At 40.9% G+C, this 22,878-nt stretch overlaps 1 protein-coding gene across 2 annotated transcripts in view; it reads left to right on the top strand.

The window, feature by feature from the left end:
* Positions 1 to 7,160: 7,160 nt before the first annotated feature.
* CDK19 (cyclin dependent kinase 19) overlaps positions 7,161 to 22,878 on the top strand; it is a 128,358-nt gene continuing 112,640 nt past the window's right edge. The window contains exon 1 of one of the 2 annotated variants that reach the window (XM_061990478.1): positions 7,161 to 7,512. Coding sequence is in view for 1 of the 2 variants with exons in the window: in XM_061990477.1 (XP_061846461.1) it covers positions 7,385 to 7,512 (128 nt within the window). In the remaining variant the exon portion in view is untranslated. The remainder of the gene's footprint in view (positions 7,513 to 22,878) is intronic. The other variant, XM_061990477.1, reaches the window with a different exon arrangement.

Here is a 22,878-nt window from a genome sequence, read left to right as displayed (position 1 = left end):
AAGCTAACTGACAGGTTTAGTAATACTTTAATCCAAATGCTTTCCTAAAGATGGGGAAATATTCTGCCTTGCATTACAGATAGAAACCCTGGTCCCAAAAGAAATAAAACCATGCAGGCCAATGGAACTCCTGGTTCCCGCTCTCATTAGACTTGTCTGGCTTTCTTTTCAAATCCAGAATTGCTCAATTTCTTCAGTGTAGTGAGCCAGCAGTCAATGCTGTCATATCCTATTTGGCTGTAAATACAGTTCTGGAGTCTAGATAATGTAGGATTTTGCCACTAAAGCACAGATGGAGTTAGGAAATAATAAAATTAGATGGGAAATAAGAAAACCAGAACTTCAGTAACATACCGAGCTTTCAGCATACGAGTTCTTAGTTTTTCCTAAATCTAATTTCACTGTAGTTTCACAAAGCTCAAAATAATTCACAACCAGGAAGAATTCAGACCTTGGATCACTAATTTCTTTTATTACTACATCTCATCTTTTACCAAACTGTGTTGTAATGAATTCCTGAGCTGGAAGTTTCCTCTGGGCCATGGTAATAATAGCCACAAATGACACAGTATTAATTAACTATGTCTTTTGGATCAATTTCATTATTATTTATCCCCCTTCCCAATCACTTATTTTCCCAGATAATACATTCAAAGACATTTAGCCTCTCTTTATAGGATCATAAAGATGGCTGTAGTAGATGAGACAAGAGGCCCATCTAACACACAGTGAAAGAGTATATGAAAAGGGCAAGCAGATAGCAAGAATCACTTCTATAGACTTTCCTAGCTCCTCATAATCTGAGTCCTGCAGACTTATTAAGACAGAGGCAGTATTTTGTGTTTAACAGCAGATAATGTATTTGCATCTCGTCATTTTGACAATATTTCTCAGGTTTGGTGATCCAAGCCTGTAATCCTACTATATGGACTCCGAGATGGAGTAATTAGAACTGAAAGCAATATGCAAGTAGTGCAGCATACAGTACTGTGTGTGTTTTATGCTGTTTTCTTATCCTTTTCCTGAAAAAGTTTACCTTTCTTATCCTATTGACTACTTCTAAGCACTGAACTTCTGTTCAGAGAACTACTCACAGTGATTTCAAGACATTTGCCTGATTGATATTAGCTTTCAGACTTCATCATATCTGTATGTTTTTACCCTTATGTGCATTACACTACACTACACTGCTTTTCAACTACCACTCACACAATGTCTTGGGAGCCTCCCGCAGTACTTTTCAATCAGCTTTAGATCTCAATTATTAGGTATGTTCTTCAAATGTTGTCACATCATTACTCATTCCTTTTCCCAGTTTACTTATGAACCGTGAACAGCTTAACTTTAAAGTACAATTCCTTGGGAGATAATCCTTCTGTCATGAAAACTCATGTTTTACTTCTTTCGGTTTTTTACTTCTAACTGCTTAGTCCATGAAATGAGTCTCCTTATGTCATACAGAATTTCTGAGTCATAGGAAAATAGGACTGGAAAGAAAAAAAGAAATCTGATTTGTAGCTACTACTTTCCTCATCAAGTTAATGCTACCTTACTCACAAAAGTTCTGACAGAGGTTTGTCTAACTTTTGTATAAAAAAAATCTCACTGTTTTAATTTTAGTCTAATAATTACACAGTACTTCCAAACAATTTCATAACTGTCTTTATTTTCTTATATGTAAATCTCCCTTGGTGTAACTGAAGTTTGTTATTTCTTGTCTTATGTCTCCTATCTGATGATGATTCCTCAAAGCCCCTTTGAAAATTTGCTGTTGGGAACACTTGTAATAGGGCATCACAGTCTATTTGGCTAGGAGCAACACTAAAGCATATGAGTTCTATGTTTATAAATTATGTATTATACACTTGTTGGGAAACACTGTTCTACAGCCACAGCTTGCCTTAAGGATTGATTCTGACAGCACAATGATGTATCCAATGGAAACCCTACTAGTACAACTTGATATGGTTCAGGCTGTTTAGCACAGCTCTCTTTCTTTTGTGGGAAGGGATTTAACTTCAGAAAGCTATCAGACAGGATAGTTTTGCCGTATTCTCCTTTATTTGCTTCAAGGATAATTAAAGAAACATCTTTCCTTTTTTTTTTTTTTGTCACATGCTACTGTCTTTCCCAGTTCATGGGAAAAGATCAGTGGATTCCACAGGGATGTTTAGAATTATTCCAGCTTCCAAAAATGTTAACAACCAGCAAGAAAAAAAGAGTAGATGGAATATGGTGGTGGTGGAATGAGAATGATACAATACAGGTAGACTTCAAAACACATACCAGTAAAGTCAAGGAAATTCAGTTACACCCACTGTGCAGCAATAAAGTACAAGATTTTAGGCTTGCTATATTTCATGCTTTCTCCATAATTATGGACAACTCCTACATTTTTAGAATCCGTGGCTTTCTCTAAATTGGAGGTATTGGCTATCCCTTTAAACCAGCTGTCACGCTGATTCTCAAAAGTGAACTCAATGGCATTAGTTAACAGTATCCTATGGCATTTGGGTGGTTTTTTTGACAAACTGAAGCAAGCCCGCTGTATTGCATGCTGTACACCAAATGAAGTAAGCTCACACATCTTGCCTCACAATTCACAGGGAGTAGGTAGATATGCTAAGAAAGATCTACACGTGGTTACACTAGTTGATTGCTGATTAGGTTGAACTGTAGTTGCGTAATGATAAACTCTGACACCGCACACAATGCAGAATTATTTCACTTTCACTTCTGCTATCTCCCTGCTTTTCAGTTGCTGAATGCTGAATTCCCTTGTTTCTGTCAGGTAACTGTTCACTCTCACCAGTCTGTAAAGAGAAAGTAGAGAATAGCTTCTGTGATTGTGTGAGGGTTTGCTTTTTCTCAGGAGAAAAACACGATTAAAAGCAGCACAGCCTATTTTGAGACCAGGTTCTTGGATTATACTCAAGAAAAGCAGCAAAAGGTTTCTATCTTAGTCTATTTGGATTATGGTACTACAAAAATGATTTTTGTTTTTTTTTTTTTGAAGAGGGCTAGCCAAATAATTATATCATATGAGCAGGAGTCAGGACTCGCATCTTCTGTTCCTAGCATGCTCTCTAGATCAGAGACTCTTAGTTACATATTTGAGTTCCTAAGCCTATAAAATAAGGTTATTGCTTTCATTATAGGTGTTTAATTGACATAAAAGATTAAAAAATGCAGAGTTATACTGAGAATGACAATGTATGCTCTTACATTCAGTTGAAGACTTTCTAATCTACATTTATGATAATACAGTTCAAGGGAGACCTCTCTTTGATCTCAATATTCTCTGCTCTTATTCCTCAGACTTCTGAGTACTCTTCCACTCTTAAGTGAAGCAACATCAACTTAAATGTGACTGACATAAATAAATGCTGTTTGTGTATGTTTATTAATGCCTCACACAAGATTTACTGGGAAAATGCTGTCTTGATCCCTAAGAATCCAAAATTTCCCACTGGATTAACAAGTAAAAGTTTACAAAGAACAAATTAAGAAAAGGTGAAACTACTTCCAGATGTGGCCTAGAAAAAGTAAAAAAAAAACCACCACATACTCTTTGGTCTCACTAAGAGGGAACTGTATGAGATTGCCTATGACAGAAAATACAACTTTCCAAGCCACAGAATGAAATTAAGACAAGTTGGAAAGAAAAACAAACCAATGTATTTACACTCTTTTTACATTAGAAATCCACATTTCATCTGTCTTGGAAAACTGCTTAGAGAACTGGTGAGAATATTCAGCTCTTCAATTTTCATTCTTGCCAGAAACACCTTTCCTCAACAACACTCTGGGCACTACTTAACCACTGTGACCTGACTTTTGGAAGAAATGGTGATTCTGATGAGCAACAACCTGGCATCTTCAGCTAGGCTGGCAGGCTGAGAAAAATCATGCTCACAATCTGCAAGCCTGCTACTTTGGTGGGGCTACTCAGACTTCCCACATTAGCACAATTAACAAATCACAGAGCATTACATATTGAAGATGTTACAGTCTTCTGACTAGAAGTGAATAATACAATACAAAACTTTTAGAAAACATTAATGCTATTAAATATATATTACCAGTATCACAATCGTTTACAAACATGGAAGAGCCACAGACATGTCACAGTACATGTTCTGTCTTTTTCTCTTGGCCTGTTTGCTGCTGCTGCTCAAAGACTCTGCTCTGCTCTGTAAACAGCTGCCTGCTGCTGCTCCTCTTCTGAGAACCACCTGGAGAGGAGATGCTAGGTGGCTGTTCTCCAGCAGGCCTGACAGCATGTGCCCACACAAACAATTCTCTCCATTTTTATGAACTTTATGAACTGGAATCCTGCCACGTGCTCCAAGCTCAAAGAGGAGATGAATGTGCTCATTTCCATAATCATGGGTTGATAAAATTCTTACAACAGACTCCCTCTTACTGGTCTCTAAGCTGGCCTATGCTTGGAGCTGCTTCGGTGAGTCTGCTTTTTTAATGGCTTTTACATGGCCAAAACAAGGATTCAGAAACTAGAAGCAGGGCTATGCATATGAGAGAAGGAATCAGGGCACAGATCACATTCTGCATTTTTCCATAACCAGCTTTGTACCAGTCCAGCTTCTACTGGAGTGGCTCAGAGGAAGAACGAGAAGAGCATGGTTTGTTTGGCCCAGCAAAACAAAGGCTATGTGGGGATGAGATTGCTGTCTATAAATACTTTTGGCAGAGGATACACACAGGAGAGTGGGAAAGGCTACTTCAGGACAGTATTTGCACAGGAAGAAAAGATGGATGGGGACTGGTCACAGGAAAACGTTAAGTTTCAACTCTTAAAAAGGCTTCCAGCTATTTATTAGGTTTCTCTCAGACAGCTTCCCAGTGCAGCAGCAAAGGACAAAGCATTTGCTGGCAAAGCACAATCAGTTTACAGAAGAAAGGATAAAATGCCTACTTGCAAGACTAGGGACCTGGATACAGTATAAGGCAGAGGGAAATTAAGCTGTCTTGGCTTACAAATGCCAGCCTTGCCAGGCTTCCTAATGAGGAGTGCTGTTAGCCTTCTCTCACCAGTGCTGTGGACATACAATGAATTATAGTGAAAGACAGTCTTGTCATTACATGGTGGAATTGAAAGAGCCTTAGTGATTAAAATGGGAAATAATAGATTTTTTTTTGGTCAAAGAGGGCAACTGGAATTACTTGTAGAATTTATTATTACCAAGAGCAAGGCAGTCCTCACTCCTAGTGACTTAAAGACTGGATGAATAGATCTGGGTAACATAACCTCCTACAGCCACATTTGCCTTTTAAAGTCTCTGTCCCTTTGTTGTCAGTGTTGACTTCGATTACTAGGTGACCAAAGATGTGAACACTTTGCAAAATGTAAATGGTTAGCTCTAATTTTAGGAAATGTCTTTAATGTTGATGCTAGAAGATCAACGCTCCCCTTTCTCCTGCATTTAGGAAATTTGCCAGCTCATAATTGGGCCGTGTTCAGAAAGATCCATATCTACAACATCAGAGGGAAGCACTTGTAGTTCTCTGGAAAATATTACTTTTGGCAAAGGACTGATGAAATTTTCTGAGAATTTCGGTTGTTAGCTACCTGCCACAAGGGAAATTCTGAATCATCAGTTGCCTTCTGGAATAAATAATAAACTTCAAAATGGTTTCACTCCTACTGCCGTTGCTTGAGAAACAAACCTCTAGTTAGGACCTCACGACTTAGCTATGCAGTAGTAATCACATATAGTACCTTACCTTACACGAGAAGTTGGCCCCTCCCTTCGCTTTGTCAGCAATGACAGCTCATCTACCCCTCCCACCCACTGCGTTAGCCACTGGAAAAACTTTCCATGTAGGTAACTAATGCTGCCAGGGCAGGTGAGGGACCGAGATGGGTTCTGTACACGCACAGCCTCCCTGCTTACTCTGATTTCATTTTGTTTCATTCACGTGCCAGTCACTGTTATAAAGTAAGGCTGACTACGTTAAGGCGGTGATTATAGCTTGCTGGGGATTATAGCTTGCTTGTATGACAGGATAGAACTTCGGTATTTTCGCGGTGCTCCCATAATGCAAATACGTTTGCAGAGAATGGTGTTTTCCGTAACAACCCCCCCTTGAATGAGAGAGACCGAGATGTGATTTTAGAAGGCCTAAGTATTTGTGCGATCTCAAAAGACTTAGCACGAAACCTGAAAACGTTTGCCCAAAAATCCCTCGAGGCTGCAGGGACATTGCTTTGGTACGGTATGGCATCAGAAAGCCTCGGCGATGAGCCCGGGTTCGTATGTGAACACAAACGCTGCCATCTGCCCCTGTGCTTGTCACTGGGAACAGTCAGTTCACTCAGCAGCGCCCGACTACCTCTACCGAGAACTCGCCTTTCCCGCACGGCCCCGCGGCGAGCCGACGGCTACGGCTTTCCGCTCCGCCGCGGGCTCTCGGTTCGGCCTCAAACAGACACGGCCCCGCCGCACCGGCACGCGAGGGTCGGGGACGGAGACGAGGCCCCCGCTCCGCCGACGAGCCGTTTGCTGTGGGTGGATCCGGGCCCTCGCGGTAGATTTGCCGCTCCTGGGGCTGCGTCCCCGGCCCTGAGACAAGCAGCGGCGCTCCCCGCAGCCTCACCAGGCTCGGGCCGCTGCCTCCAACCATGCCCCAGGCGCAGCCCGCGGGACGGGCGCGGCGGCTGCACAGCCCCATCCGTGCCCGCGGCCGAGCCGCCGCGGGGGCGGGGCGTGACGGACCAATCAGAGGGCAGCCTCCGGCGGGAGGGCGGGGCCGCGCCTTAAGTGGCAGCTCGCGAGATAAACAAGTTGCCGCACTATTCGGCGCCCTAGAGCGCGGTGCGCGTTGCGAGGCGCGGCGGCGGCAGGTCGCCCGTCCTCCCTCCCTCCTTCCGTCTTTCCCTTGCTCCCTTCCAGCGAGAGGCGTTGAGCCGAGCCCGCTGTGCTTGCCGCTCCCGCCTCTGCTTGCAATGTGAAGAGTCAGCAAGTTCCCAGCGGTCGCTGAAACCCTCGATGTTCTCTGAGGAGCCAAGTGCGCCGACGCCGCTTGGCCAGTGGGGCCCGAGGCATGCCGGGAGTTGTAGTTTTATTGGGCACCGCGTCCCGCCTGCGGCGCCGGGGCCGGCGCCCGCAGCCGCACTACGACTCCCGGCACCCCTTGCGCCGCGCCGCGAGGAGCCTAGTTGAAGCGGGTGGCGGCGGAGCGCACCCCCTCCCCCCGCCAAAAAGCCCTAAACCAAAACAAAAACAAACCGCCCCTCACCCTCGGCCACCCGCCGCCCCTGCCGAGCCCCGGAAATGGTGGCGCCGGGAGGGGGCTCCGTCAGCCGCGGGTGCTGATCCGGCCGCCGCGTCCCCTGCCCGTTCTCCCCGCCCATGGGCGAGACATGGACTACGAGTTCAAGTCGAAGCTGGCGGCCGAGCGCGAGCGGGTGGAGGACTTGTTCGAGTACGAGGGCTGCAAAGTGGGGAGAGGCACCTACGGGCACGTCTACAAGGCCCGCCGCAAGGACGGGTAAGGGCCGCGCCGCGCCGCCGGGCCGCACCGCCAACGGACGGCGGGGCCCCTTCCCCCCCCCCCGCCCCGGCGCCCTCCCCTCTCCTCCCCGGAAAGTTTCTGGCAGCTAGCAGGGGCCGGAGCGCGGAGCCCGCCCAGGCAGCCCCCGCCCTGCTCTCGGAGCGGGTCCCGGTGTCCCGGCCCTATGGCGGGGGCGGCCCGCGGCCCTGCGGCGCGGTGCGTGTGCGAGCGCGGGTCGGTGGCCGGCCGGCGGGACCTGGCGGTGCGTTAGAGCAAGTCGAGCCCCCTCGGCCGCCTCAGCCCCGCGGCTGCGCCCGCCACCCCGCTGTCGCGGTCCCCGCCGTCTCGGCGTCCGCGAGCCGGCGGTGGTGGTCGAGGCCCCGGTGGCGGGACCCTCTCTGCCTCTTCGGCCGGGGCAGCGGGCGGGGGATGCCGTACCAGCAGGCTGAGCCGTGGAGATCGCCTTTGGCAATCGTACTGCGTTGCAGGTCATTACGGTCATCTTCTGTGTGACTGTGTTCGTGCCGTGACGTTCTACTCCGAGAACTCGCAGGGGATTGCAAAATGAACCAAGTTTGATGCAAGGAGCCCCAGGCTACCAGCCACCCCTGTCCGGGCTCTCCTGTCCGGGCTGATGCACCCCAGTGGCCCAAGAAACCCCCTGGTCTGGCCCCAGCCCCAGGTACCCTGCAGAACCCTGAGCTGGGCGGTGTAGCTGAGGCTCCTTGCAGGCAGAATTGGAGGCTTTTGCTAATATCTATGCACAGGTGTGTGGGAGGTGTGTCTCCATCACTCCAGTTTCCCTTGTGAGAGAATGATACCTGGTCCGTGTCCTCAAATACCTGGCTGCTGGCTAGATCGAGGAAGGCTATTTAGCTATTAAGCCCCTGTGTATTTTGGTTGGCCAGCTGTTGCTTCCTCCTTTATTTCTGAGGCCCAGACAGCTGGCACCATGGGATAGGTGTCCCATGGATGCTCTTTTCACTACTCTGTAGTTGGAAGAGCGATGAGGAGCTCAGATTTTAATTTTGGAGTTGCATAATTGGGCTGCAGTTGTTGGAGAGGAGCAATCCTGAAGTCTGAATAAGGCTCTGGTGCAGGTTCTGAACACAACTCTTTTGCAGGAGCCGTTAAGCACTTTTTTGCTGTGGTGTGTGAATAGTGTACAAACACAGGCTGCATTTGTAAAAGTGTTCTCAGCATACTGCAAGGTTCAATTAAAATATACTTGCGTATCAGAGGTGATACCTTTCTGACAAAAAGCCAAAGAGTAATAGTCTTACATTCGTTATAAGCAACCAAAACTTTGAAAAAGAGAAGACTGAATATGGAAACATGGGAATTTAAAAATTAAAGTTCTGGAAGTGGTCAATGGAATGCTGCTGCTTTACATTAGTAGAGAAGTTCAGGGATTCTTCTGTAGAAGTAAATTGCATTCATGTGTGTCTTGAAAATTTAAACACCAAATTAAGAGGATGTAGTATCAAAGTGGTTATTAACTGAAATGTAGCACACTAATTCAGGTAGAGGATTAAATACTGGGAAATGAGCGCCAATTCTGGCTAGCGTGTTCTGCAATCTTAAGAATACTAGAGCATAGCTAACATGAAAATGTTAAAGCCTTTGAGTATTACTGCCACTGAGCTCTTATAATTTTTGTGGATTTAATATTTTCTTATTTCTTTTTAAGTTTTAATTTATATGTATGAGAGATATTTAAGATGAACTCAAAATGCTGGTTAAAAGGCTTTTTTTTTTTTGCTGTTCTTTGATATAATGAATCTAAAATGACTGCTTGTATGAACAGCAGAAAAGAGGCAGAGCTCTGTTTTATTACAAAAAAAAAAAAGAAATGTAATGTTTCTAACTTACCTGTTGTATTTCCATTGTTGGCAATGGAAAGCCATTGCAAGAATGACATTGATGCTACAAAGCACCATAAAGGACATGTCTTCAAAATCCCTACATTAATAATAGTATTTCAGTGGCAAATGAGTAGGGAAAAGTAAACATGATAAAAAGATAACTCGTGTCGGGGCTGGGAATAATCAAAGGGAGACCTTGAGCTGTAGGAAAACTAACTGGTGAAAGGCAGTGCAAAGTTTCAGTAGGCAATCAGATAGACTGAAATGCAATATAATATGACACAAATACAACTATACTGTGTACTCAGAGGTTTTACTTTGTGAACCTTGGAAACTGGGTTATTCTCCCTTTTCTGTTTTTTCATTTTTACGGCATGGGTGAGTTCTCTTTCAGTTGCTTTTGTGTTGCTTTGAGACCTAGCAGGGATGCGTATTTGTAGCTTGATGGTCACTGGGAGATTTTGAGCCTTGTGTAAACAAATTCTTCTTTAGCTGGTCTTAGAGACTGTTTCAGTATGTCAAATTTGCAAAGCATTCCTGTATAAAAGAAAAAGGTTCTGGCTACTTGTTTCTTATATTCAATCTACAGTCTCAGGAGACTGAAGGCAATAAGAACCATGTAGTTATACAGAAATTCCACTGAGAGCCTGTCACTTCACGTTTCAAAAACTTGGCATATAAACTTTATGAAATAGTAAAATGTGTTTATATGGAGCTTGGCAAGCTGTTTGATAAAACGCTTGTAAAAAAAGAAGTGGTTGCATTGCTTAGATCTCCATGAATGACTTGTGCATAAAAGCATTTTTTTTTCAACCAAGTAACAGCCCAGCTACAGTAACAATTACTTAGTTTAGCTTGGTAACGGTTTGGCTTTTTCAGCCTGGAGTCGGATATCATTTGGGTATCTTTCCAGTAGAGCTGATGGATTTCTGTGAAAGTGAAAGGACTTTCATGATTTTATTTTTTTCTAAATAGGCAGCTAGATTTGAACAATGTTGGTGTGACATTTGCGTATGCCATATGAGCGTATTTTTAAAGATGTTGAGCAGCTACAGCTACCATTTACTGTAGTAGTGTATGTGGGCTCTTTTGAGGTCTAGCATTATTACCTGCATGATGCATTTAGCTAAATTAGGCACCTGGGTTTACAGACCTTTCATTAATGTCTTTGTAGTCCAGAAGGACTAGAAAATAGGGGTCTTTATATGAGCTGTCTAGTGGTTTGTTTCAGTGGACACTAAAGCTGGATTGGTGGCTTTGAGTGTGGGGGAAATAGAGATGTAAGCCTCATAATTGCAATTAGTTGTCAATGCTATGTTTTCAGCTCTTTCTGTAGCTGCAAAATCTGTTGGGATTTGTGTGTGTTTGTGTACTTCCTCAAAATGTTATGTTCACTTTCGCTAAATGTTTTTTTTGATGCTTGTTCATATTTGTCCACTAAAAGAAAGAATGCAGTTTTTACAGTTATGGTTAGGGAAGTGTTGTTTTAGTTTCATACTTGACCTCTTCTCATTACGTTACCTACCACTTCTTTCATCACAATTTAACCCACAATGTTGTTTTTGGCTGTTTCACATCTTGTATCTCCTTATCCTATGAGAGGCAATTTTTTTAGGATGAAGTGAGGGCTGGAAGTTCTGGTTTTGTTGTATATGCCTGAGTTATTTCCCTTTACTCTTGGGGAAAGATCAACCTATTGATCCAGGCCACTACAAAATACCTCTGTTGGTCTACCACGATATCAGCTCACCTGCAGGAGGATGTTTGGACGAGTCAGCAAGCCTCGTTGGTTAGTTAGGAGCATGCAAGGAGTAATGGGATACACTATGAGTAGAGTAGAAAATAGGACACTCTTCTTTTTTTTTTTTTTTTTTTTTTTTTAATTATGTAACACTGACAACAGATCTAACACTTGCAAAAGCTGAAATATTCATGTGAGTAAAACCTTCCTAGTTATTACTGCTTTTGCTTCTCTCCTGTTATGGCTATGTTGTTTTTCTATGTCTCTCTACCTAGACTTGGCCAACAGAGGTTATTAAAATAAAATTACTAAGATTTCTTTATTTCTTTCCAAGTAACTATGTAGGTAATATCTTTAGTCTGCAGGTTTCAAAATACCTTTTAAAAAGTGGATATGTGCTTTTAAACCTTGTAACTGAGCGCATGACAGAGCTATAGAATGATCAGCTTCCAAGATGATGGCAGCAGTTGTATCCTGGGCAGCTTCCAGGCTGCCTGCCTGCTTGGTAGATGGTGCTGTGCTGGCAGACCAACCTTCCATGGCAAGCATAAAGGGATTGGTACTGCCCTGGCTTATACAGTTGAATGAAACATGTAGATTTGTATTTTATTTTAATAATATACTTTATTTTAAAATAGCCACTATTTGTAACTTGCCAGATTACTTTGTTGTTAGTGTATCTGTAACTTTCAAACAAGAGAACTGGTATAAAACAGGCTTCACCTTAGCTGCCAAATATGGAACTCCCTTTTGGACATGGGGCAACAGTGATGCAAGTCCAAAAACATCACTATACATTACAGACCCAGGAGGAGAGAGACAAATTATATCTTTTCTTCCCCCCCATTTTTGATCACTGTGAGTTTGTAACTTAGAGGAGACTCTGATTCCTCCTTGGACTGACAGTGCTATACAGAAGGATTAAAGAGAAGCTCTTAACATAGATCTGAAGCATCTAAGTCCACACAAGAGACAAGTGAAAGTAGTTTGGGCATAGGAAGAGAAATTAAAGTGCATAGCCAAGGCAAGTGTATAGTCCAAACTAGGAATGTGGGCTGTGGTCCTGAACGTGTAAACTTTTGTTAGTTTTGGGTTATTTTATTTGATAAATCTTACTTGAAGCAGAAGTGGAAAAATACTGATTAAGAGAGAAAAGAACATGCTGTGAGGCATGGCTCCATTGGAAAAATGGGTGACTTACTGTGGCTGGGATTTCTGCTGATACTGTTGTGTTGTTCAGAGGTTTCATCTTGTCACACTTTTGACTGAGATCACTGTGGTGGTAGAAAATGTTAGTTAGGTGTAGAAGTGTTGAAGGTCATCTGCCTATTCTCTTAAATCAGTATCTGTATAGCCATAATTTGTGTATGTTCTCATATTGTTACTCTGCAGAACTTACTGGAATTGCGTAGCATGAGTGTGTCAGGAAATGAAGCTTGCACTCAAGTTGACTAAATCCTACAAATGAACAACGTTGAGGGAAAAATCACAGGGGAATGGGTATGTGTATACTGCAGTATGTTTACTGTTGAGAGAGGCAAGTCATTGATGTGGCAAGGATTGCACTCTCTTGAATGTGAAACTGGCATGCTGTGTACCCAATGCAAGTTCATACTTCTAAGATATTTGAGAGTTTATAATGATTTATGTATTTACATCATATTATTTCCTCTATTTGATGTTGTCTTGAAGTCTAATAATTTTAGTTTTCAACTGTAGTTGCTGTTTACTAACATAATCATAGGAGAGGCTAAATCACAGAAATATTGATCCAAGATAGAAAGCGGTGTATTTGATCCTGAATAATTATGTTTCTCTGCAGCAAAATCTCTACCAATAATGGTATCTGAAAAGCTGTATTTGACTTCTCACCTCCACAGTTGTTTTTTAATTGATAAAACTTAGTATCTTGAGGAAGGTAGAATGGCTAAAGGTGTTCATGCTTCACTATAATCTCTCAATGGCAAGGAAACATAAGTTATTACTGCAAATCCTGAAAATACTTGACACCACTGAGTGCTCTTAATGTGTGTGAGAAGGAGCAGCAGAACTAAACCAAACTTGTCTAACTAGTTGCCTGCAATGCATTCTAATGACCTCTCCTTGCTTCCCCTCTCAACCCCCCCAGCCCCTGAGACAGGTAGTACTTCTTTACTGTGCTTTACTGAGAACTGCTAGTGTAACTGTATTGAGGCTTTGCTTCGTATGCTAGAGGATCGTGTGAGCGGTGATGAGTAATGTTTAATGTTTCACGCAGGCTCTTACAGATGGTCTCTCCCATGGGTGTTTTGACCTTTCTTCTGTTACTCTCTGTGAAAGCAAGTGCAGAAATGAGCTATATGGTCTGTGAGCAAACAGCATTCAGCTGATGGTGTTTATTTGCTGCAATGGCAAGCACAAAGGTATTGTGGTGGTAGGAGCTTGAGGAAGAAAGGAGATGACTGTAGGTGATGAGATGTAAAAGAGGTTATGTTTGAGAGAGAAAGACTTGTGGATAAAAAGGAGGAAGGAGCTTGAGGGGGAAGCTCCCTGCCTTGTAAGAGAATGCAAAGCAATGTAGAACAGGGGCTAGGTCGTAAGATGAATAGTTCTCATTTGAGGTATTTGATGTAGAAATTCAACGTACTGCTGTATTTCTGGGTCATCTAATCCAATCTGTTATATTGTAGAAGTGTTGTAAAGTTTCTTTATTAAATTTACTTTCAAGATGAGTATTTTCAGATCATGCATTATTTCAAAATAAAACAAACAAAAAACCCCAACAAAACCCCCCAATTCCCAGAAATTGCTTTGATTCAGAATGCTACAGATGTGTTTACACAAGTAACCAGACTGTCTGTTGAATATTCTAACCAAATTTCACTAGAGATTTGTTAGTAACGTTACATTTTCCCATGTCTTATGGAAAGACCTATTGAAAAGGTGTTTTTGACTATTCTGTGGCCTTATCAAGGTCATTATTTGCACTGATGCCTTCTGACCCAAGTCTTTCTCCTCTTTTTAACTGCTGAGCTCTACATTGTGAGTTAAGGTTCAGTTTGCATGTGCTGACTGCTGCTTAATATATGGTTCGGGAGATAAGGTCTATATGTACGATCGAGGAAGGGATTGTTAGCAGAAGTGATTGACAGCTATTATGTTCTGCTTCCAAACATACATAATTCCTTGAGCTTCTTTACTGACATTCCAGAACTGACCCAGGCTGCAATTTTTTATCCTCTTTTACTGAAACCAAGTATTAAACTTTAACAAGATTTATTTTTTTTTTCAATAACAGCGTGTTTGCTTGAAGGAATGATGAAAGTGGTCCAGGACAACTGCTTTTAGAATAAATTGGCTAACTCAGCATGTGACTTCAGGAACAGAAGAACCATTTCTACTTGTATAACAAATACAAAAACTTTACTGTTTTGGCTTGACTTAGAAGTGTCATGTATCTAAATAATTTATCAAAGACCTCCCGGCTCTGAGGATTTGGTTTATGTGGATCACTTGACTCTAAGTTATATGACTGACAGATAAAAATGATAGTTGTGATGATATTAGAAACTATTACACCTCTTGTGAACTTTAGCTGTCTCAACAGATTCAAGAAGAAAAAACTTTGAAAGTCAAAATTACGTGTTGTTAACAAAATCCTGTGAAAAATCTTTAAATCAACTGATACTTCTCTATCTGATTTTTTTCCTAATATTTTCTATTAGACTTTTCTGTGGCAGCAAAATTCTTTCATTTAGCAGGAGGTTTTTTTAGCATTTATGAAATATTGACATATCTAATAAGACAGACTGAAAGCTAGGGGATGTTGTAGAGATAGTGTTAACTACTGTTTGCAAAATTGATGTCTGTTGGTTTTTGTGTTCGGTGTGGGGTTTGTTTTGTTATTTTTTTGGAAAGCAGAACTGCCATTTCTGGTTGCACTACTGGAATGGTGTTATTACTGTTTACTTCTGTCTTTCCTGGGATTATTGGTTTTAAAATATTTTCTGGTGATGCTGCTCATCAGTTGTCATCTGTTGTCTGCAAAATCCATGACCTTCAAATATTCTGTGATCATTCATTTAATAGGTAAAACCACACTGTGGCCAGGCTTTCCAATAGGCAAAGTGACAGCTCTGTCTTCCTTTATGTGTTGGTAGTTGTCAATTGCTTGCTTAAGGAGAAGGGTTCTGGGCTATATCAGGGCACAGATATGAATTGAGGACAGTCTCAGACAATATGGCTTTAAATATGTACTCACATAAACTGGGCCTCAAGGGCAATGTGATTATTTTTTTGCTTGTTCATAGCTGACTTAAGTAGAAGATGCTATTGATTTCTTTTTACAGTAAAGTGAAAATAAATGTTATAGGTAAGTGACTTGGAGGTAAAAACGAGATGTACTGGAATGGAAACTCCATTCAGAGGTGTGTTTTGCTGTTTTGGAGCAAAACATCTGGTTTCTTCATGCATTAATTGCATATCCTATGGCTCATGAATTCCGCAAATTCTAAGGTGTTCAGAGGAAATTCTCACTCATATTAATACTGCCAGGGATTATCACAGATTCATGCTAAGATTTAACACTTTGCTCATTCAAAAATGCCATGTTCATTGCTTTGGTTCATGATCATTTGTGCAGCTGACAGTGGGTTTCAGCCTGTGTGTTTCAATGTGTCTGTTCCCGAAACAGAGTTCCTATGTGAGTTGTTCCCAAGGGTGTTGTAGACTTCAAAGTTATTGTTCATACTTTTTTATTAAAGCCAGTCATTGTACAGGATAACCAGTTGTTCCTTTGCCCAATTCTGTAATTCCCCAAATGAGAAACAGAGGTAGAAAATTACCAAATTTCATTTGACAGTTGGTTCAGAACAACCAAAAGACCATTAAAAGTTCAATGCCATTTACTGTGACCTTAGCATGATTTCAATGGTAGGGGAAAAACAGCAGTGTAAAACAGTTTCAAAGGAAGCTGAACACGCCTTGTGTTCCCTGGGAACAAATATGATGATTGCTGACTATAGATTGTTGCTGGGAAGTAGCAAGACTGTCTTAGTAGCTGGAATAAAGACATCTTTAATTTTTTGAAATCTTAATTGCCTGGCATTGAAGTGAGGAAGAAAATGCAGATGCCCCATTACCAGTGATGATTTTTTCTATTTCAGATTGAATTAAATTAGACCTTGTGATGACTTTGTAGAATTTCATTATGGTTCTTACAGCTTTCCATTACAGTGTTCTTTCAACTCTGCAACTTCCTGACTGTAACAAATGTGTTCTGTCTCATTCTGCCCATACAGAATGTTGAGTCTTGCTTCTTACTCATGATGTGGATGGCAACTTTTTTTACCCACAGACTAGTTTAACTGAGAATTACATCCATATTGTGTTAATAAGCTTTCATGTAGGTTTTGCTACGAGAATTGAAAATTTCACACTAGATTATTTGAGTTGGGAAGTCTGAAGGAAGAGAACACTAGAAATTGTGTGTCAGGTCTGATAAATCTGGGCTTTCTGTATGCTTTAGATGAGGCATTTCATTGTGTCGTGTGCTAAAAAAGGAAAACCAAATAGCTGTGGACTTCATGCTATTGTCTTTCTGAATTGAGTCAATATTTTTTCTTCTGCTTTAGGTGAACCTACCGCTGTAGGTAAACCTAATGCATGAGAATGACTTAGGCAAAGAAAATCTGTATTTGATGTTTCACATATATTCTCACCAAAGAGATCCAAACCATCATCTTCGGTAAGTCATGGAGAACAGGAGAGATGCCTGAGGACTGGAGAAAAGCAAATGTCACTTCAGCCTTCAAAAAGAGCAAGAAGGAGGACCTGGATAAGTACAGACTGGTCAGCCTCCCCTCCATCCGTGGGAAGGTGATGGAACAACTCATACTGGGTGCTGTCTCCAGGCATTTAAAGGACAAGAGGGTCATTAGGAGCAGTCAACATGGTTTTACCAAAGGGAAGTCATGTTTGACCAACCTGATAGCCTTTTATGAAAATGTAACCAGGTGGATAGATGGTGGTAGTGCAGTGCATGTGGTTTATCTTGATTTCAGCAAAGCATTTGACACTGTCTCCCACAGCATCATCACAGCAAAACTGAGGAAGTGTGGGCTGGATGATCAGGTAGTGAGGTAGATTGTTAGCTGGTTGAAGGGAAGAAGGCAGAGAATTATAATCAATGGGGCAGGTCTAGTTGGAGGCTTGTATCTAGTGGAATTCCTCAGGGGTCAGTGTTGGAACCAGTACTGTTCAATATAGTTATTAATAACCTTACTGAACGAATAGAGGGCACTGTCAGCAAGTTTGCTGATGATACTAAACTGGGGGGAGTGGCTGACACACCAGAAGGCTGTGCTGCCATTCAATGAGACCTGGATAGGCTGGAGAGTTGGGCAGAGAGAAATCCAAAGAAATCCAACCAGGGCAAGTGTAGAGTCTTGCATCTGGGAAAGAATAACCCCATGTACCAGTACAGGTTGCAGAATGAACTTTTAGGGGGTACTGTAGGGGAAAGAGACCTGGGGGGTCTTGATGGACAGCAGGATGAGCATGAGCCAGAAATGTGCCCTCATGGCCAAGAAGGCCAATGGTGTCCTGGGTTGTATTAGAAAGGCTGTGATTAGTAGGTGGAGAGAGATTCTACACTCACTCTACTCTGCCCTCATGAGACTACATCTGGAATGTTGTGTCCAGTTCTAGGCCCCTCAGTTCAGGAAGGACAGAGAGCTGCTGGAGAGAGTTGAGCACAGGGCCAAGATGATGGAGAGGAGCATCTCTCTTATGATGAACGGCTGAGGGAGCTGGGGCTCTTTAGCTTGGAGGAGACTGAGGGGTGACCTCATAAATGTTTACAAATACGTAAAGGATTGGTGTCAGGAGGATGGAGCCAGACAGTTGTCAGTCATGTCCAATGACAGGACAAGGGGCAATGGGTACAAGCTGGAACATAAGAGGTTGCAAAGAAATGTAAGGAAAAACTTCTTCACTGTGAGGGTGAGGGAGCACTGGAACAGGCTGCCCAGATGGGTTGTTGAGTCTCCTTCTCTGGAGACATTCAAAACCCACCTGGATAAGTTCCTGTGTGACATGGTTCAGGAGGTCCTGCTGTAGGAGGGAGGTTGGACTAGATGATCTTTTGAAGTCCCTTCCAACCCTTAAGATTCTGTGAAATTCAAGCTTCTTAATATTTGGTTATATGATAGTAATTTACCACCTATCAAAGTTGCAACATTTAGCCAGATTTAGCACTAAAACAAAAGAGGCCTGATGCCCATGAAGCTGGACTGTATGGTTATAGTGTGTTTTTACACTATGGATTTAAGACTTATAAAATATTACTAAAACCAGAGAGCTAATGTTCTTGACATTGATGGTTAGTTACAAATGGCAGGTTCTTTTTTTGTCAGTCTGAAGGTGTTTGTAGCATTGGTACTTAATTCACTGATAAATAAGGTTTTCTCCTTTATTTCAAAGGTAATTTTCTCTTTGCTGCTGCTGTTCCTTTTTGTAAGGTACCAAATCCTTCCATGCAGTATGATTTCTGGAACGGACGTATTTCCTATATCTATTCATTATTGGTAATCAAGCCTCTCTATAAAGAGATAAGATCAGGTACAGCTTAATCCCCTGCTGTAATGCAGCAAATGCTGGATGAAATTACCTGAAGCAGTAGAATAATTTTACAGCTTTCAAAGTTTAATGTGAACACTTAAGTTTTAACCTCTGTAAACAGACTGTTAAGTCTGATTATGCCAATATTATAAAGTAAACCTACTCATATGAAATTCACAGTTCTGACACTCAAGATATTTTGGAGCCTAATTTTAGTAGTGGTAACAGCCCTGTAACCAGATGAGTTGTCTGTGGATTTTCATTAATAAATTTTTTAGTGAGGATTGCAGTGACTAGTGTTGTACTCTTTGCATACAAATACAAAGTTTTATTATTATAAAGATTAAATTTTAATTAGAATGAAGTTCGTAAGTTTTCCAGTCTTCTATTATTATAGAGATCTTAGAAGTCTTTCTGTGATTGTGACTGTGACATAGTCTGAAACTGTTGTTAACGGAAGATAGCCATGCTACAAAGATTTGCTTTTAATTTTCTGAACTAGAAACTACTGGAAAAGGTTATGTATAATGGTGCTGGAATAGTTCCAGTTTCCTCAGAGATTGAGACCTCTAGTCTCTGCTTGCAGTCTAGTGAAATTATAGCTGGGTAAAAAAATATTTTTTTAATAACAGCATCATGAAATGTAGTATATAAAATGCGTTATGAAATGTAGCATATTGTTTCCATTCTGAAAAATCTTTTTCTATTTGTATCTGGATCTTCCTTGGAGATTCTTTTTCCTTCTAGCTCTTTTTTGTGTTGTATAGTAAAAACTGTCCTGCTTGGTGCAGGTTTGTTGCCTTGCTCCTACTTTAAAAGCTGAGCTTCCATCTTGTCTGGAACAACATTTAAGAATCATCTTAGGGAGTAGGAGCCACAGACATTACTGAAATAGAGAACTTTTCACTGTAGTGGAATGAGGTAAAAGTCTACTGGTTCCATCCATTCTTTTCATGACAAAAGCTAGTCACATGTAACTCAGGTATCCATGTCATATTGAACTTGTCTGTGACTGGGCTGTAGGAACAACCTGTAGCTACTGTGAAGTTTTTTAGCAGAGCAGCTGCCCTTAAAGAGAAGACAAACATTTTAAAGGACAGATGCAGTCATAAATTTCTTTTGAATTTCTACTTAATATCCTTACTGTTTCACATGTTGAGTTTCTTAGGAAGCTCTCAGAATGAACTAGGATATATGCATTGAAATTCAGCACGTATACCCTCCTCTAGAAATAAATTCAATTTGACCTGTAGATTACCAGCTTCTGTCATTTGTGGGTAGTTGCTGCAGGGATGAATAGGAGTTGATTGAGCTGCTGACTGACTAAGGCTTGATATGGTTAGAGGATAATGCTAAAAGAAAATTGCTTTTCTCTTCTGTTGAGGAACATATACCCCAGTGACACCATGTATGCATTTTTTTTTAGCTGGTAATACTTTTGGTTTAGTGGCTATTTCTATATGTGTAAAAATACTTAAGCATAGGACCTCATCATTTTTGGGGAAGGATTAAGTCCCTTCTACCAGTCAATTGTAGACCCTTATTGGTACTATTACCCTGGTAAAGTGCTATGGCCACGTGCCACTGTTGAATGTCATTGATCTAGTGACAAGGCTGTCACATCCCAGATAACTCAGAGGGTTTTTTAGTTACCTTCTAGGTGCACTTCACTGTCAAGATTTTGCCTTATCGTGGGAGCAGGGTGAGTAACTCTTGTTGGTGATCTCCTGCTGAGTGATTAACTTGATACTGTATGGCAGCAATTAAGCAAAGTGATTAGAGTGTAACAAGATACCGGTATGTACATTGTATTCCCAGCAGTACTGTGTTTGAAGGACACAGAACTCCATAGTGTTCCCGGGCTTTGTTGAGTAAAGTCACAAATGTTTAAATTCTAGTAGGGTTGCTTACAAGGGTGAATTGTTGTTTGTCTCTTAGGTTTGCCTAGCTAGGTCTTGGAATGTTTTTATGGTGCACTTCATTTGTCTAAGCAAATGTGCACTTGAATTATTATTTATTTATTGTTTATGTTCTGCACTTAAATTAAGAAAGTTATTATTATGTACTGTAATGTTAATTTCTGTATTAACTGATGTGATAACCATTGCTTTAGCTTCAATGTGATTAGAGTCTTTCAAGCCAGATCCTTGATGTGGATAATTAATTCTGAAGTTGGGATATATGTTAAATTATCCGTGAGTTCAAGACGGACCATCATTACAAGTTTAAAAATTTGAATAAAACAATAGTTTGAACATGCACTATATTCACATCGTCCTGTTTTTCTTATGGTTTAGGACAAGTTGTTTCTAGTTGTTCATTGGCTTGTTTGTAAAGTAGTTTCTTGTGTGATGAAAACACTAACGTACAATTGCAGTAGTTAAGACAGTTTGACTTCTTTTAAGTGTTTTAATTATTCTAAGTCTTCTACACCCTTCTAAAGTAGATTTGGTACTTTTTTTCAAAGCATTTGGAAAATGGAAACTGAAAGTGTTACTCAGAAGTAGTAGCAATCATGTTTTTGTTTTCTGCATTGAGTACTGCGGTTGGACATAAACCAGATGAGTAAAAATTTTTGAGGCAAGAGGACAGTTTTCCATTGCGGTGTATGAATTGGAATGTTAACATTAACATTAAGGATGGCAGAATGGGATATTTATTGGTGAGGGAGAAAAGCTTCATCTCAAAGACCAAGTTACAGCCTTACACTGGAATGAATTTTTATAACAGAGGGATGTTCTCAATTATCACTGGTAAGCATGAGGACCTTTATGTTCAGATGCTGCTTATGGCAATCTGAAGGAGGATTTCAGAATGGAGGTATCTGGTATCAGCAGTCTCAGTTTTGTAAAAAGTAGATCCCTCTTAATAGCATTAATGCTTTTCAAACTAGAAACAATGTTGATTTTAATATTTACCCCTAGTTGTGGATAAGGGAACTTCAAGCCTGGAGGATCTTGGTGGATGTGTGATGTGGTTCTCCCTTTATCAGGCAAATCCTTCTACATGGATTTTGCATAGCTTTAATAAAAATTGTGAAGTCACAGCCTCTTAAGAGAATACAGTCTGCTTTCAGTTTTCTTTTGATATGTTTTTCACTCAGATTGGGTGAGCATGTTGCCACCATTAGCCTGGGGTGATTGTTTAATATAACCTGTCTGATTAAACCTTAGTTTATGCCCCTTGCTTTCTGTCCTAATAAACCTCCCCACAGCAGGACTAAGTTAGTTGGCCTGCTCTCAAGACAGTATTTCTGTGGACCAGGTGAAAACTATTGCAAAGACTTTGCTTCTGCTTGGCTCTCTCTAGCATGGGTTCCTTCTGTTTCATACGCGAGCTGTGTAGTTTGTTGTTTCAGTTTGTTTTTTAAGCATAATCATGCTTGTTTCACTCTGTACTGAAAAATGTACTGATTTGTTGTAAAAGGCTGCTGTATAGTTCTGTACAAGTTCTTGAAATATGTTCAGACTTCACTCTAGTTTTTGTGTATATTCAGCATAAAGTAGAAGTGCTTTCCCCCTGCCTCAAGTGTTTTGTAAGAGCATAGGTCTTCAGGGAGTTGAACAGTGTACTTACCTATCACACGCATTTTGACATAATTTATTGAATCCTCAGAAGTGGGGAAATAGCTAATAAAGTACCCATTATTTTTGTTCTTAGGCCATTTAATCTCATTTTATTGAGTAACTAGAATTGTGTATTTCATCAGATTGCATTGGCTGACTTGTATTGAAGTTTTAAATATATTTATTTCTTTCACAAATGATCTTGAGATTACTTGTAAATGGAAAATATAATTAGTTAAAATACCACTTGGTGGAGATCTTTTAGAAAGAACTTTAAGCAGCTATTATATTTGCATAATAAGAACAGTTAACTTTGCAATAGTATTCATATAGACTTGCATTCCTGCCAAAGTGAGTAAATGGTATTTATGCATTTAAAGGCTATGTTTATGGGTCCAAAGCTGTTGTTAAAAAATCATTAAGAGATATGTAGAATATCTTTGGAGTTCTTTATCCTTGATACCCATTTATTTTAGGTATATATGTTATTATCCCTATTTTTGCCCAGTGTTCACAAAACCCACTATCCTTGAAGTATCTTGTTTGTAGCTCAGTAGTTGCCTTTTTTCCCCCACACGTTTAAGGTATTCTT

The sequence above is a fragment of the Colius striatus genome, chromosome 2, assembly GCF_028858725.1.
Source record: "Colius striatus isolate bColStr4 chromosome 2, bColStr4.1.hap1, whole genome shotgun sequence".
Classification (NCBI taxonomy): Eukaryota; Metazoa; Chordata; class Aves; order Coliiformes; family Coliidae; genus Colius; species Colius striatus.
The sequence above is the reverse complement of the archived record's forward strand: the minus strand, read 5'-3'. Positions and strand labels throughout refer to the sequence as shown.